The 17,218-nt window shown below is 32.2% G+C and overlaps 1 protein-coding gene and 1 long non-coding RNA gene across 6 annotated transcripts in view; both read left to right on the top strand.

The window, feature by feature from the left end:
- Positions 1–17,218, top strand: part of LOC123719933 (protein amalgam-like) — a 99,100-nt gene that overhangs the window by 71,110 nt on the left and 10,772 nt on the right. The window contains exons 3-4 of the mRNA XM_045676253.1: positions 15,691–15,795; positions 16,784–16,894. Of these exons, the coding sequence (XP_045532209.1) occupies positions 15,691–15,795; positions 16,784–16,894 (216 nt within the window). The remainder of the gene's footprint in view (positions 1–15,690; positions 15,796–16,783; positions 16,895–17,218) is intronic.
- LOC123719934 lies at positions 3,320–6,034 on the top strand. Of its 5 annotated transcripts, XR_006756025.1 has the most exons (5): positions 3,320–3,483; positions 3,638–3,769; positions 3,929–4,066; positions 4,650–4,893; positions 5,872–6,034. It is a non-coding gene; the product is annotated as an uncharacterized LOC123719934 (long non-coding RNA). The 5 variants fall into 5 exon arrangements; XR_006756024.1 differs by having other exon boundaries at positions 3,320–3,769; positions 3,929–4,072; XR_006756021.1 differs by having other exon boundaries at positions 3,320–3,769.

Below are 17,218 nucleotides of genomic sequence, written 5' to 3' on the forward strand. Positions count from 1 at the left end.
CATTAGTCTCTCTGTGAGCTTATAAAGAGACATAAAACCAAATGGTAGCAAATTAAGCCCACGCACGAAACGTATCTTAAAAACACGACTAAAAGATAAACTTCAAACGAAAAACCAAAAAAGGATTGTTTTTAATCTCGGTTTACAGCTTTATAATCTGTTGATGTGTTTTGTCTCTATTTTTGTTAGAATAAAGGTAAAGGTCAGAAAGGGATGGGTGATACGTCTGTAGATTTCATTCAAAGGGACTTACTGCACCGCATTCTGGTATAGTGATGTTTTATCGAGACTTTCTTGAGAATTGCTTTTTGTTTATTTCAACCATTGCCATTATTGTCGACGATCTATCTCTTCCAGGAAAAAACTGTGATGAAAAATGCAAATTAAGCAAGAAGTGCAAAACATAAGATATACAAGTAATTTCTTAGACAAACAATAGAACAAAACAAAGCAATTAAAACATATGTAGTCAAAAACACAAGGCACAAGAATTTCAGTTAGTACGAAAGTTAGGGATACCATGTGGACAGGTAAATCTTCTACAGTGAAGATTTAAAGGAAGAGAGAAGAGAAGGAGCTAAGCGCGTAGGAAGAGAATTCCAAAACCTCACTGCAGATACCTTAAAGGGTTCGCCAAGAAAGAAAGAGTTATGTGATGGGATTACAAGGATATTGTTTTCAGTCTAATATACTGAAAAACTTCATTTGTTGATTTAAGTTTTTTTATAAATTTATAAAACCTTATTCTTTAGTTGAAGTTGTAACGACGCCCAAAACGTAGTTTAATATATAACCGTTAAACCGCAATAGAAATTGCAAGTCTGCCTGTAATGTAATTGGCCTTCGACATTTTAATCGATATCGATACTCCAGCGGCCAGTCAAAGAGCATCACCATAGGGATACAACCGGTTTTCTTGAATTGGCACAGGGTTTTTGTCCAATGAACCGTAGTCAGTAAATGATGCCTTATATAACCCATTCATAGGCATAGAAAATTTTTTATTCATGAAATCATTTTTCGAAGTCTACGCGGTAGAGTGGAGCCGTAGAGCTAATAATGATTGTCATATGTATAACGTATTGGATTATGTCATACGGCAGTCATAGTAGTCGCTAAATATTTTTAGGGTGAAGAAAAACCCACGGATTTGATTGAATTCTATAAATCATTCATTAATTAGATACAATGATACTAAAGTGCTCAAAACAAATGCACAGACTACTATCAACGTGAAGACTGACAAGTTTCTACCGTAGAGCTAAAATATTTTAGGGCTTTATCAACAATTTTTGACTATATACCCTGCCCTTGACTACTGCAATAAAATCGATCAATTGTTTTAGGGATGATAAAATAAGAACCTTTTAATTGTTGGATTCCAATATTATAGATAATAATTCGTATAAGAACCTCGAAGATTCCCATCTAACACAGGTTCTCCGAACATAGGCACACGAAAGAGTTACAACAAAACAATTAATTGAACTACAGTGCAATTATTCGAAAACTTACTTTACAAAAATTCGCAATTATAAATTGAAAGGATCATTAAAGTTAATAATTATAAGCCTAAAAGACTGACTATTAAACATGTGATGTATAAAAATTTAGTATTAAGATTCACGAATATAAAAATATATTTTTGTTCATGAGAATAACTTTGAACAAAAGTTACCACACTTGTCCCGACATTGTACCAGCCTTATACTTCTTGGATGTAACATTAAATAAGTCTCATCGAAACAAACTTAAAATTAATATGTGATTTTTGTGACAGAAGATAGATTCGTCTTTTAAAAGATAAAACAAATGGACTAAAATCTTTAGCTCCAAAATTAAATACACTATGTTATACCTACCTTAAATTAACGCTATGAGCATCTTTCTCAGAACATTACACAACGAATCTTATCTCGATAAAGACCATAAAAATATTTTATATCCTCAACAAACAAACGAGATACCATATCAGAGGCTTTTAACCAATTAGGAAGTGTGTCATTGCGTTTAAAATAAAAGAGTTTCGAGATTCTTCAGAGAGTTCGAAGATATCTCTTCTGAATTGTTATTTAAAAACGCATTTTACATTGATAAAAACTTGCCAATGCTCGGCATACTGATACGTTGGTAAAAGTACCACAATATACAATTTTTAAAGTTACAAACACTTATAGGCAAACATGAGGTACACAAAGAGATAATACAAATATTAAACAAAACAATTAAAATTACATAAAGTCCACGAAAATCGATTTCAAAGGGAGCCACTATGGATATCTAGACCTAGCTCGTTTATCAGAATGCTCAATGCTGGACATGGGTGAGCTTTGACCAAAACGCGTTTTTTCGGAAAGCAATGACAAATGGAATAATGAGATGCCTGAGGTATCGAGAGAATAGGGAATTGGAAGGACATCCATCTTAAATATACTATTTTGATTTACTTGGTTAAAACATAAACACACAATATTTGAACTCTTTTCTGTGGTTTTGAAACATTTGCTTGTTAGATCATAACTTAAAAAGAAAATCGTGTTCAAATATGTACAATTATCGTTCTGTATGCTCTGAGAAGCTATATGTCTTCCATGAAAATTCAGATTTAGGGTTCTTCAAGGCCTATATAGATTTCATTTGTTTTATGATATATCCTCCCTTGTCCTGTACATCGTTACGTTTCTGATGCGTTAAACACAAAATTAAATTAAGCCGGATTTGACGCCGATTACAATTCTCCTTACGATCGAACGAGGTGTTTTAAACATTTAAATCAATGTATATCGATCCATTGTGAGGTTAGTACAAACCATTGTTCATTATCGCGCTAAACGATCTACAATATTAAATAATGTTGGATTATGACGTGTTTACTAATACTCTTTATTTCAGTTATTGCAGTAGCGGGCCATTTTGACAAGTATTAAACGCTGTTTACAATATTTGTATGAACATTGTTACAGCGCATAATGACGCTAATGTTTTACGCAATCTTTATAGTCAGTTGTCAAATTCATAGTACGTAGATTAAATAAACGTTTAATTTTGTCTCTGCCTGTCAGTATCACATATAAAAATAATGTAGTAATATAAAATACATTAAATAATTATTAGGCACGGATTCACTATTTCTTCTTTTTACGACTTTTAAAGCCAGTCGAAATGTTTACAGTGCCTTTTATTTTCCTGGTATCTATGGTATTGACTATATGGTTGGAAAATAAGGTTCATATCCTACTACGTATGTCAAGTTACAATCTCATCTTGAACGCTGTCAAATATGTCAAACGTCATACAAAAACAATGTTTTGACAAATCTTGTAACTTGGTTTAAGTTTGTTTTCTAGAAGATATTATATATGTATATTTTAAACTTATAATAGTGAATTTAATGCTTCAAAAATAAAAATACTGAAATGCAATCTTAATAATTACATAATTCAACGTTCGAAAGCTTCGTAACTGTAAATATGAGAGAGAAAGGTATGTAAGAGATAACATACAATTTGCAATTCAAAATTTCGGCACAGTATAAAGAAACAGTAATCATGAATGTTATACACAAATCATAGCCATGAAAGACACGTTGTATCGCGAATGTGCATTAATTTAAAAAAGATTTATTTTCCCGAGGTAGGCAGAGACTACGGATCTCCACCTACGTCCTCCTGGCATACCTCTCTCGCTCATCCACATTCATGAAATTCACCATGCATGCACATGGTTACTTATAACTTGTCCCTTCTAATACGTCCTGGATTTTGTACAGGTACGACAAGGCCTACCCCACCTGACATCACCACGACTTTAACATAAATGTATAAAAATAATTTAAATGTTTACTTATAAATATATCATACAAAATACTATTTGAAAGTTCGCTTTCATTGAATCTAGACAACAATTTGTTTTTAATTATATTTTTTAGCAATGTATTAACTGTGCTGAGGTTCGTAAAGACAGTTACGATGGGAGATATTTTACCAAATAAATACAAGTTTCGATAAGTTCAGAATTTTTTGGAGGAAAGTGAGTGCAGTTGTTATTTATTGACGTATAAAAGTCAGTAAGTGTAAGTTAATAATTATAATATTTAATAAAAATGAGAACAGTATACTCGTAGCCAGGCACGTAAGCTGTATATACCTTTGGACCTTTTTTATATAAAATATCGTAGCAGCATATTTTTTAAAATGCAATATGGTATGATTATTTCCGACTAACACACATTTCGTTGGGATACTTTTTGTCAATTATATATACAAATTTCCATGGGCAGCGGCGGTAACACTTAACATGAGGTGAACCTCCTGCCCGTTAGCCCCTATTCTATATAAAAAAAAACAACCATACAATTTTGTTCTAGAACTCAATCATATATTTCTCATCTTTAAGGCCGTTAGAAATGTTTTTTACTCATTTGAAAATCCGACTACCACTAAAGTCATTTAATTTTTCGGATCAATAGCCACAAATACATGGAATTTAAAGAGTGGTGTAGCCCTTGAGACACCAAGGATAAATCACTTAGTGGTTTTTTCATGCTTTCTGTCCTTATAGTTTATGTTATGTTAAGCAATAATACATTTCTATTCTATTAATAACAGAATTTTCCTCACAAACTTTAACTCTTTATAACATTTGTATAGATTATGCAAACCCGGAATTAAAGGTCACCAATTAAAATTTACGGAAGCTTTTCTAAATCTAAAAGGTTTCGCTATACGCCCTGCAACATGATTTGACCGTCTCATAATAGAGGGCGATAAGAAATCTCTAATCATGAAGTTCCTTTATCCTTAACAAGTATATGACGCTGTGAGTCACGCGTGATGATGAGAGGCAATTGAAAAGCTGAGTAAATGCACTTCAATGACTGTATAGCCCTATAGTGTAAGTTATAAGCGAAAGCGATCATTTAATTAATACAAATTGAAAATGATTGAGTCTGACCCAGACTCATGGTGTTAATTAAATAATTATTATTTTTGTGACAAGTAAGCCATTTTGATATAACACTCATCTGTTTTGTGTATAGCTGTGGTTATAATCAACGTTCAATAATTGAAATTTATTAATACGTTTAAAAATGATTTTGCAACAAATATCCCTTCAATTATTTCCAATAGCCGAATCGACATTCTGCTATCTAAAAATCGATGTCTCCTATAACTTAAGATTAAGGAATGCGTACAGTCACGCGAGGTATTAAACTTAACTGTTTGAATAAAAGTGCATCAGTAACACTGCTGTATTTACTCTGAGGGGTGATATAAATAAATATTAACTTGACAATTGACAACCACCACAGATTTATCACTGCCGCCAAAACGTTTTAATATGTCATTATCGATATTCTTACGTAATACAATAAATACATATAGGTTTAAAGGCTGGTAACGCACTTGGGCATTGTGAGTGTCCATGGGCGTCGGTTTTGCTCAACATCAGATGAGCCTCCTGCCCGTTTGCCCCAGTACTATAAACATAAAGGTTTCTTCGCGTTGTTCGCGTTCCTCCCTTTGTTCAAGTAATATCATGTTCTAGGCTCGACTGTTCGGTAATGAATTGCAATAAGTATGCAAAAATTACTTAGCGGTGCTGTGTTCTGCAATATCCAAATATTTAATAATATATTTGTAGTCAGTGAATTATACTCTATTAATTGGCTATGAAAGTACATACCACGTAATTCTAATCAATGTGTTAATAAGACATTTATATGCGAATCCCATCGTTATTCAATCACAATTGCAAATGATTAGATATTTAGCAAATAAAATGGCTTCTTGATTGAGGATGACATCCTGTCTCCATATTGTTATGTAGACCACCAGCATTTACACATAAATAAAAGTATTCGTTATCTAGGCTACTCCTTTTGGTGTCGCAAATCTTCCGTACTTGCAATACCCAATCAACTCTGCGCTCAACCAAGACGCAGTTTACTCTGGAATTTACGCATCATTATTATCTGAAGAAGGCGGTAGAGGTCACAACACGTAGCCCTGGTTTGCAAACTTTCTGTTGGTGTTTGTCTGATGAATATAATTGAATAATACTTAATAAACTGTGTTATCTAAGATACTCTTTCGTCTCTTTCTTTCTCGTTGTATTTAAGTAAGCGGCAGTGACACAGACGACTATTATAAATGAGGATTAAATTAATACTTGTTGATAAGTAAAATCTTAACCATAGTTACAAATACTAAGTTTAATCTACATTTTGTTATAACGCCGAACTTAATAAACAAAAGTTAAAATTAGTATCGAAACTAATTTTCTATGAATTTAAATGTATTTATCATTTCCACACAAGGCAAGGTTTCGGACATGAAAACCGAGTGTAACAAAAAATAATTTTTTTATCACACTTAATATGTTATACTGTTTTCTGGGTTACCTGTTGTAAAAAACCTGTCAATTAACTTGACGTCTGTAGCTAAGATGCTTAGAAATGTTGTATTTTCTTAAGGTACACATTATAAATGCGTTTCACATGACTGTAGGTCGGCGCAATCGTGACTAGCGAAGTCATGTGTCATCTGTATGGATGCTTGAATTTATAATCTTAATTAGAAATATTTTTTGTCCTTATATCCATGTGAATACAGCCTTGCAAAATTGCAGCAAAACACGTACAAAACGTAGGTTATCCTAGTTCTAACTACATACAGCTGCAAGGTTATCCTAGTTCTAACTACATATACAATTATAAATAAAAATTAAACTCAAAATCTTTTGACTAAAGTATTTTTTCGTCTCGTTCTATTTCGATTATATGTTGGGATGAAAGATAGATGAAGCAGTACATACTTTAGTCAAAACAGAGCTATCAGAATGATTACTATAAATGAATAAAACTTTTGAATAAATACAAAGATATCATGTTCTGTGTATAACATGCATAAGGATATCGTAATATTTTATAAATATTCGTAACTACTTGAGAATATTACATAAATGTAGTGATTAATTATATACTAATAAGATTTGAATTTATTAACGATTGAACTCAAAAACTACTTGACCGATAAAAAAAAAATTTCACTATTTAATTGCTACATTAGCGTTGTTCGAAACCGGGACAAAACTCTCCTATAAAGCTCATATAGTGTAATTTAAAAAATCATTTTCACCAATTACAGCAATATAACGTCACTTAAATATAAAAGTAGACCGTGGTTAATTTAGAAGGCTTTTCCGACATAAACCTTATTTTGCAAAAAATGGCACTTAACCTACTTTTATTACCGAGGTGAAGAGGTTTTTAATGTCGGATGATAAAACTAACCGGTATAAATTATGCGCTTTTTTTATAAGCAGTGTTAGCCTTAGGCTTCGTGCGTGACTCCGCTGGGGTCGTAGATTCCAACCCGGCTATGCACCAATTGGCCCCAAAGTGTTGAAGTTCCCATTTATGGTGTTGGTGGATTTGGGAGATTTTTTTTTGTATCTTTGGGGAATTTATGGTCTTATTTAATAGTATTAAAACAGAAATAGAGGCGACACACTGATCTAATTTACGCCAGAGAAAGTCTAGACGATTACGTAACAGGGTAGGAGCAACGCTATGTGGTTGACGTCATGGCACAGTGGGGCGACCTTGTAGTCCATGAAACAATAATGGTAATGGATTATTTATCCTTTACTGCTTTTTTATTACGGGGTTTAATTTTACGATGGTCACACTTGTTGAATTACGATTCTATTAACAACTGTTACGCCAATACTTGTGATAACAACCTGCCACCCCAATGCGCACATCCAAAGTATTATCTTTCAAGATAAAATAAAAAAGTTGTTTTTTGGAATGTCATATTGGTTGGGAATTTAACTGTATTGTATTGTTGCAAGTTTTATGTATACACACACACTTGTGTATGTATTTTTTTTAAATTGTTAATACACATTTTTATGTGTTAGCGGCCATGTGCAAAATGGTATGGGCCCAATAAAATCCAGTGTTGCAGATGACAGCAACTTAAAGCTGAGATGGCCCAATTTTTGGTGAAAGTGATTGCGTCTCTTTGATGTATTGTACATTGCATTAACGCTTTTAGGGAATTATTAGGGAAAAATAAATTCTCTAGTCTCAAATTCTGTCGGAAGTTTCACATTTGTGTTTAGCTATATCTTTCACTAGATTAAGATGCATTTATACAACTATAGGCTTTGTGACTACTTTTCGTTCGTAATTAACCTATATATAATGCCAATAAAACCGTACAAATATGTATTTATAGTTCCCGCAATTATTTGATTGACAATAAAAAGCACATAAATTTGTTTAAGGAATGAAGGTGAGTAATAAAAGTCTATAATTATCATCACCTAACAAGGAGGGCTATAAAATAGCCATCTGTTACTTAAAAGAGATTTAAGACAAATATTTTATTACTAGTTCGATGGCCATGAATCACTATTAGGATCATGATTAGATAAACGTAAAGCTGAATTTCATAATTACTTCCTTAGAATACAAAGCCTCATAGTTAGCATTTATGTTTCTTTTAGATATTTACTTCTATTTTATAGAACTCGGTATTAGAAGAGAAGAACTATCATCTTTACGTGATATTTAATTTAATATTATGTACTATTAATATGTTAAATAACTCACCCGTAGCCTACAACCCTATTGGGTATTGGCCTCGGTTTAGATATGTTTCTTCGATATCTTTTTATTATAAAAATACGTAATCCTGCCTACTTGACACATGTCATCGAGACTACTTGAGACATGCTTGTCTTCAGCGTAGGCGCAATGCTAATTCCGCATATAGAATTTCGAATCATTCGAATTTTCTTTTAAAAACCGCTGATTTGTCTATGTTTAAAAGCCTTGAAATAATAATAATAAAAGTTATGCATACAACATAGCTTTAGGAATTTCATATGTACGTACATCCCTCCCCAAGACTTCTTTATTGAGTGCCAGCTTCCTTTTACTTTGCAACAATGACGTCACCTGTAAAGGGCAAAATATACCAGGAGAGCAGACGTTCCAAAGAGATCCTGTTTTAGAAAGCTTATTTTGAATTTTGAATTTGGAGTCTATGTCTTAGTGCATAAGGCTTAAAGTGGACTGGTGTCATATTATCCTCTTATGAAAGGAATAAGCGTGTATAGGGGTTTTACTTTTTCGTTTTGTGTTCATTTGATGAATTTAGTTGAAATTCAACTGTTTACAATTGTAATAAGGTTCATATTTGCAATTCCATTTACTTTAAAATAACGTCAAACAGAGATGGGGATACTATTTTAAGAATAATTCCAGTGGAACAGATTTAGTGGGTTGGTCTTTATGTACTGAAACATTTATAACATCTCCATTTTCTTAGACTAGCTTTGATTACAATTATAAAATTATACATATGTATGATACATTAGGTAGGTTTTTAATAATTAATAATTAAGAAAATTGGAAATATTGTTTAACTGTATAATATTTTTAATTTCAATAATACTATAGACTGACCTCTAAATTGGAATATATAATACAAACTTACAACAAGTTGCAAATCTAGAAACCGCTTGAAAAAATTGCAGCGATTTAAATAAAGTTGTCCCATTGTCAGCTAAATCTGTCTTTTTTCCATGTCAGCGGAAACACACCGCTGACATGGAAAAAAGACAGATTTTGGACAGAAAGAGACGAAAGATAATTAATACTTCCGTCAAGAGATTTTTTTGCATAAGGGGTTCATTATGCCTGAAGAAAAAAAATTACAGTTTGTAATTTATAATTTATTACAACTAATTTTATTTTAATGCTTGGAACTTTTACGTTACCGGTAATAAAATAAAAAATACTCGCTATAACATTAAACCATTTAAGGTAAATGGAAATGTGCCCTATTTCTAGCTTAAACTAGGTCAGGGGTGTTATAAAATTATGCCGACCTATTCATGATAATGAACATTTATGGGCAGAGTGGAATTTATGAGATGGCAACACTTTGACATCACGTAATTTGTTGCCATAGTTACTGAAGCTTAATTACCGTTTGATATAACATTAATTCTTAATTCAGTTTTTAAAAAATAAATTCTGGATTCAGCTTTATATTAGAACAAAATATATAAAATTATGACTAGGGCAAGGGCAAGCAAACTGTTTATAAAAAATATTTACACATAATTATAAAATCCATCAAACAGTGCGATAAATCTGCCCATTAAATAGTTCGTAATAAGTCCAGATAAAATCTAGTTGAAATGGTATCTCGTAAAATTTGACATAAGGAAACCGCTTTAATGGAGAACTAATAAGAGCAAAACTATTTAACATGAATGACTACTATATTTTGATGTTTTCTTAGCAGTGTTCCGCACATACCTATGAACATCAAAAAAATGCTTCTAATTTTACATTTACAAGCAAGGTCAAATCTCTTTACTAAGACATCCTTTAGAGATACCGGGATCTTGGTTGAGTATATAGATATGTCAAATCAAACAAGTTGAAACACTTAATATTATTTATTTATTTCTATAAATACACCACATCATATATAATGCATTTTTATAGTATAAGTTAGAATCATATCTAAAATACCTAACTATTATTGTGAACATAGATTTACCAAAAAAATTATATGTTTCTTTTTTTATTATCAATTCGAATAAGAGTTGCCAGAACTCCTAGGTTGACATACGGTTTACATGTATGATACATTGGGTAGGTTTTTGACATGAGCTATAACTCTAAAGTAACTAAAAAGTTTTAGGCCTAACGATAATGTTTGAAGTATTTCAAAGTTAAGGCGTGGGTTAAACAAACATACAGATTTAAGTAATACTCATTCGGGTCAAGAACGCATGTTCTGTTAGAAACAACATTAAAGTTAGGAAACAAGACACCTGTTACAAAGCTTTTTGTACGTATATCGTGAAGGTCAGAAATTAATTAGCCAAAAGCTCAGAAAGTCAATCAGCTTATGCAATAAATTGTTGTTTGACCAAACCATAAATCTTCTAGAAAAATGACCCTTTCCGCATTCCAACACGTCTAGCAATTTTGACTCCCTATTGTAACCAATATTTTGATATTTCCTATACTAGTGTGTGTATCGTGTATTATTCAAGGATGTCGAAGGATTTGTGGCATGATTATTTGAGATTTTGAGTTAGGAAAATATAAAACGTCCCTTTCACTCTGTTCTGGAAGGTATACCAAATTAGTCTTGCAAAAGTTGTGAAAGTCTATAATACAAATAACATTTACTCGTGTGCTTTATTTACCATATGGTGAAATATCGAAGGCACAAAAAGCGACGACGAGTACAGATACCGGCAAACTTCTTGAGCATTAAACAAGGGAGTGGGGGAAAGTGGCGTATAGTACACAGCGCGGGACACAAACGTCAACTGATCTACCAATCACCCCATTGACACGCCGGCCCATTCTCCCAGTGATACCTAAAAATCGTTTCTGCGCAGACAAGGACTTTTGTTCAAAATGTTTGCCGGTATCTGTATATAGAGAATGATGAAACGAACGTGTATACTTCAAGACCCATTGAAAGAAGATATAGCCCATATCACATGACATCATACAAAACTCTAGTATTAATAGCAGAGACAACAAAAAACGTATAGTTTCTAATCTGCAATATTTTTATTAGGTTGTTGAGGGTTAATCCTAAATGACCTAGTACCAATATAAGGATAGAGACGTTTGTTTAATTATAGTTAATAGATTTGCCCTGTATTCGCTCGCGACTTCCTACTACGTAATGACCATTCGTAATTGCTCGTTATGTTTTGACGCATTTGCGCTGCAAATAATTTAATTTGACTCACACATGTTATTAGGTTTCTTTGTATCAATAAATATTAAAAAAATGACAGCATATTTGAGAAGAGTATTTACAATATTCTTAACCTTTATGGTAATAATAACAATTAAACATGGATAAATAGATGCCATGCCATGGTCCCTGTGGCAATGTACCTTTAATGCCGGCAGCATTTCCACGCTGTACTGCGATATTTATTGATTGAGCGGGAAACACAAGCTCTGGGGTCACCGTTACTATCTACCAGGCACTTACGTAAATCTTTAATTACCTTTCTATGTTGTTCCCTTTGGAGTAACAAAGTTGGAGAAAAGACTTATATTTTCAAGTCAATTATAAAAAAGCATATAATGTAATTGACATTATTATTTATTATTAAAGCCTATTCATGAAAGTATAAAAATAAGGCGTGGCCATAACACACAATTAATAAATAATAAAAGCTTTTTGTCCTAAAAAAAATTTCTTACGCCCGCTAAAAGTATGAATTAACACATTCATGATCTATGTATGATAGGAATGTATCCCTTATTAATAAACACTGTTAGTGCTAAGCCGACACCGAAATCCTTTGAAGAGACATCAGTTAAGACTAACACTTGTTTCCAGTGAAACCGATGATAACGCGATAATATAGCGATACTATAGAAAACATCTCCTTTGAATAGTAACATAAACCAGGCAAAATAGTTAAGTTATTTCAAAGACATCCATACACTCGCCGTCTAGTATTGTGGACATGGACGGTAGTACTAACATCAGGAACTTTTTTCCCTCTGTTCCAAAAAAAAAATTATAGCACATCATTTTTACCTTCTTTTAACAATTGTGGTACAAAATAAATGTATCTGGTTATAGGTAATAAATGTTCTTTAAAACACCTCGGAAAACTGAGTCATAATATAGATATTTTTATAATAAATATTCATTATGTATGATTAATCTTTTAGTCATTATAATTGTTTTATCTGTTATTTACCATTGTTTGCGTGGTATTTATCGGTGCATATGGTTAATTCAGTAAATAGAACCGTTCGTGATGAAAATTTATTTATATAATATTATAATATATTTATTTAGAAGTTCGAAAACAACGTGTATGCTTTATATTATATAAGAAAATATGACATAACAAATTTTACATACTCATAAGTTATATTACATCATAAGCAAGCTAGCAATGAAAGCAACCACAAAATAAAAAAAAATATCAAATTTTAATATATTTTTATTTATTACGGTGTCTGTAGAATTGCTTAATGCTATAAATTTGTTCGTATAGCATCATTTACTGCTTAGCCATTACATACCAATTCCAAACACGTTCAACAAACCGACACGCAATATTTCCTCGTTCCCCATAATATCATCTAATTAGTATTCACACTAGAGAGTAGAGCATTCACTCATAAATATACATACAGACAAAATGACGACAGCCGTCGCTTATAAAATCACTAATACACTGTAATTGTTGCTCGACAAAAAGCTTTCAAAACTTTATTGTTACTCTATATTTGAAAAGCCCCAAGAAATATTCATAAAATTTTGCTTTCTATTTAACTTTTACCGCCAGTTTTCAAAATACCTTATTTAACCAAACTTCAACGCTCAAACGACTCAGTTGTTCGCCTGATACTCAACTTTCTGCCTAAATCTATCCTGTGTATACAGAGCTTCAAACGCCTTAAAGAAATATAAAAAATTAACCATTTTTGGCCAGATACTTAAGATTGAAAGCTGGGTATAATAAAATCAAACATCTCTGTTTCCCACATCCATTACAACCTTGTTAGTTAGAGGTGAGCTTTCGTTACAAAGATTAACTAATAAACTGTGGGTGTAACCTCGGATGGGCGTGAAATGTAGATTTTTAAGCTATGCACGAATTTACTATACTCGTATATAAGGCGTTAATAGAATTTGAATCCTTTAATTCGTTATTTATTAATGATGGTTGAATTAATTTAAATTTCCTATCATAAGTTCATGACTCGGCAAATATTATTCAGCTAGTTTATTCACTGGCAGTTAAAAGGAAATTATTTATATATAATACTTTACATTTTCTTGTGTTGATACTAATATACATTTCTGTTTAGTTGTATTTTTTGTTCTTTTTTGTTTATGTGTTACGAAATTTAAGAACATATCATGAATGTGAACTTGAACTCCTATTTATAAATAACAAAGGCTCCACTGTTTGAATTTTACTTAATAGATAAAGTGTTGGCTGTTTAAAGTTTCTCTACGGGTAAGTCAAAGGTTGTATGTCTGTCTAGTTAACGTCCATAAAAGGAAAGCTTACATTCAATAGAGTAGCGACTTAAAGTCTATCACTATATAGCTTTCTGAGAGGTTTCATTCATAAGATATAGCGATTATATCAGCGTACTATCATGACAATGTCAGTGAAACTATATAAACATACCACCGGTTATACACTGTTTCGTACCTGTCAAATGAAAAAATCTGGATATTTCTTTAGCCTTAAGCGTCTCCCTTTTTTACATCACTTATTACTGTTATCTATGTGTATATATATTGCACTTATGTACAACTAGGATTATATTAAAACAATATAATAACAATAAAAAATGTTTTTATTTATTATAAGTACATATGCATTACAATGTCTAAGGTGTGGGAACCCTTTTAACTAAAAAAATACCTGTGTCAGGGTTCCCAGCTCTTCCATAACTAAAACTTAACTATAAATTTCTTAATATAGTTTGATTACATCTTTCTTTATTTATTGTTGTTTCTTTAATCATTTTCAACACGCGTGAGTGCATGAGTGAGTGTATAGGTACATGGGATTAAATAAGTAAGTACACCCGTATACTTGTGAGTGAGTGAGTTATGGATGAACTGTGTTACTACGTATTATGTCTCAAAAGCATGTCCAACAGTGCGTAAGGTGTGTTCATAAGCCAGACCTTTAATCGTATTTTAGTTTGTGGATGGTGAGCGGGTAGACATTTATCAGCCTATTTAATTTATTATATATAAATTAAATGTGCAATTTTTTTATACTGCCAGTTTTCAATTCAAGTGTTAAATGAACGAGAGAAGTTATAGGGAGGTTCATATACTAGGTATACGCTATTAACGACTAAAAGGTTAACAATACAGACATTTACAAACGCAATATTAGCTTAAGCTTATACGTAACAAGTTTTTATTTTTATTTTTTTCACTTGCACCAAACATCGGTATTTGTCCAAAGCAAGCTATCCATTATACAAATTCTATTTACGGAGATAATGTTTTATGTAAATTATCATTGAGTCAAACGGTTGCTTAGTAAACATGTGAACAATGACAGTTAATAATTATAAATTTAATTGTATAAAGAGAAATTGAGTGGATTTAATAAGCGTGCAATTTCGTAAACACATCAGGGAAGATATATTTTTACGAATGGATTGTAATTGAATAAGGAATTTAAAGATAAAAACAGATTCCCGAAAACCCTCGTGCGCAACAATTTGTATGACTCAATACTTGGCGATTAAAAGGAGTGGCGGAAGGTTTCTTGCCAGTTCTTCTTACCCGCCCTACGCCCTTGGCTTGCGAACTGGTAGTAAATGTAAATTTACAATTGATTTAACTTCTTTTTGACATTTTTAAGTGTTCACCTATATGAATAAAAATATGTTGCGTTTGAGTTTGCATCGAATAAACTGTAAGAGTTACAATAAAACATGGCAACAATTATCTTAATAATTACACGATAATTTGTAAAAATGACCAAGTCTAGGAGGGTTTATTTTTCTGCGGTTTTTTGGACTATGTCCAAATAAGGGTTGTTGGCTTGAGTACCTGGTCCGTGGACTTACGACGGTGATAATAATAAATAAATAAATGTTTTTTTTTGTTACAGAAGCGCGCCACTCCATGTACAGCCGTGAGGTGGAAGACATCAACTATGACGATGTACTGGCTGACGAAGCGAGCGATGATGAAGCGCAAAATGATGCTGATGGAGGTACTTATTCGATTAATTAGTAATAACTTATACTAATATAGTCAGATGAGTTAGTATTATTCTCTTTATTCATTGAGGGATTCTAATTTTCAGAAAGATATAAAAAAATAAGCTTGTTTAATTGCACCTAAAGTACATCATCTCTTTTAATCATAGCGTAAACACAATATAACAGAAAGAGACAGAAATACTTCAATAAACTGACTATGTTTTAAAAGGAATAGTATGTCTAGGAACCTATTTTTGTAAAATAAACCCTATCCAGGCTTAATGTAAGTAACTAATTAAGTCACAATGGTAGTTAAAAATGAAATTAGTCTTTATTGCTGTAATTAGTCTCGGGTTTTTTTACACAAAATTTACTTTAAGTTATTTTTACCACATTGAATTGAGGTGTTGTCTACTCAGGGTGCTCAGGTTGTACTCAGGTTGTCTCTTGACAACAAAAAAAAACAAAAATAATGGCGATACGAAGGCGAGGCGAAAGTCTATTGGTACATAGCCGGGGATAAAGTTTACGACCTCAGGGATGAGTCGCAAGGCATACTCTAACTCTGGCCATAGACGGACGTCCAGTTTCCAGACTAAATATTAAATACATATCCGAAATACACGGACCGCTCGAGCAGTTCCTGAGCGGTCAAATACTAACTAATTCATTAAGTAAAACCACGAACATTCTAAAGAAGTTGAACCTTCCCTAGGATACCACTCTGTTACCGTTTTTATCAATTTTCTTCTCGTCCAATATAATTATGATCATTTGCCAGTTTAAACAAAACTACTTCAATCTTAAATTTGATTGGATTATCACGTAATTCCGAGGGCCTCTTTGCATAGGTCTCCTTCAACATTTTGTATTGACTTCGGTCTATTGCTCTTTTACAGCATGGGGATATATTAAACGTATTTCCTTTTTCATATTTTGGTAGATTAGGTTCGCAATGTCAGTATCGGTTTTTTAATAGTTAAATGTGTTCACTTACAGGAAACGATGCCGATGAAGATGTGGAAGATGCAGTCATTGTCACTCAAGCGACTAACTACAGTGTTATCATTGGAAAAACGGTCAGATTGGAATGCAAAGTTGAACCAGCCGGTAAGTCTAACACATCAAAGTTCATAAAAAATTACCTATCCACATATGTGTTGTCAGAACCAGTCCAGTTCTGTCCTATTTCTTGTCATAGATATATTTTTTACTGTAACATAATTTAATAATTCAATCGTAATGATTACGTAATAATCGATATCTCACTATTGAAGTTTCCGGTGGCGCCAAAATAGAAGTTCCGGCGAACGGATAGAATTCATAATTTGAATTGTTAGAATTTATACTGTCGACTTATACATAGGAAAGCTTTATTAGTTTGTGTTCCTACTAAACATAATTAAAGAAAAATAAACTTTTATAGATCAAGAT

This window comes from Pieris brassicae, chromosome 2 (genome assembly GCF_905147105.1).
Source record: "Pieris brassicae chromosome 2, ilPieBrab1.1, whole genome shotgun sequence".
In the NCBI taxonomy this organism is placed as follows: Eukaryota; Metazoa; Arthropoda; class Insecta; order Lepidoptera; family Pieridae; genus Pieris; species Pieris brassicae.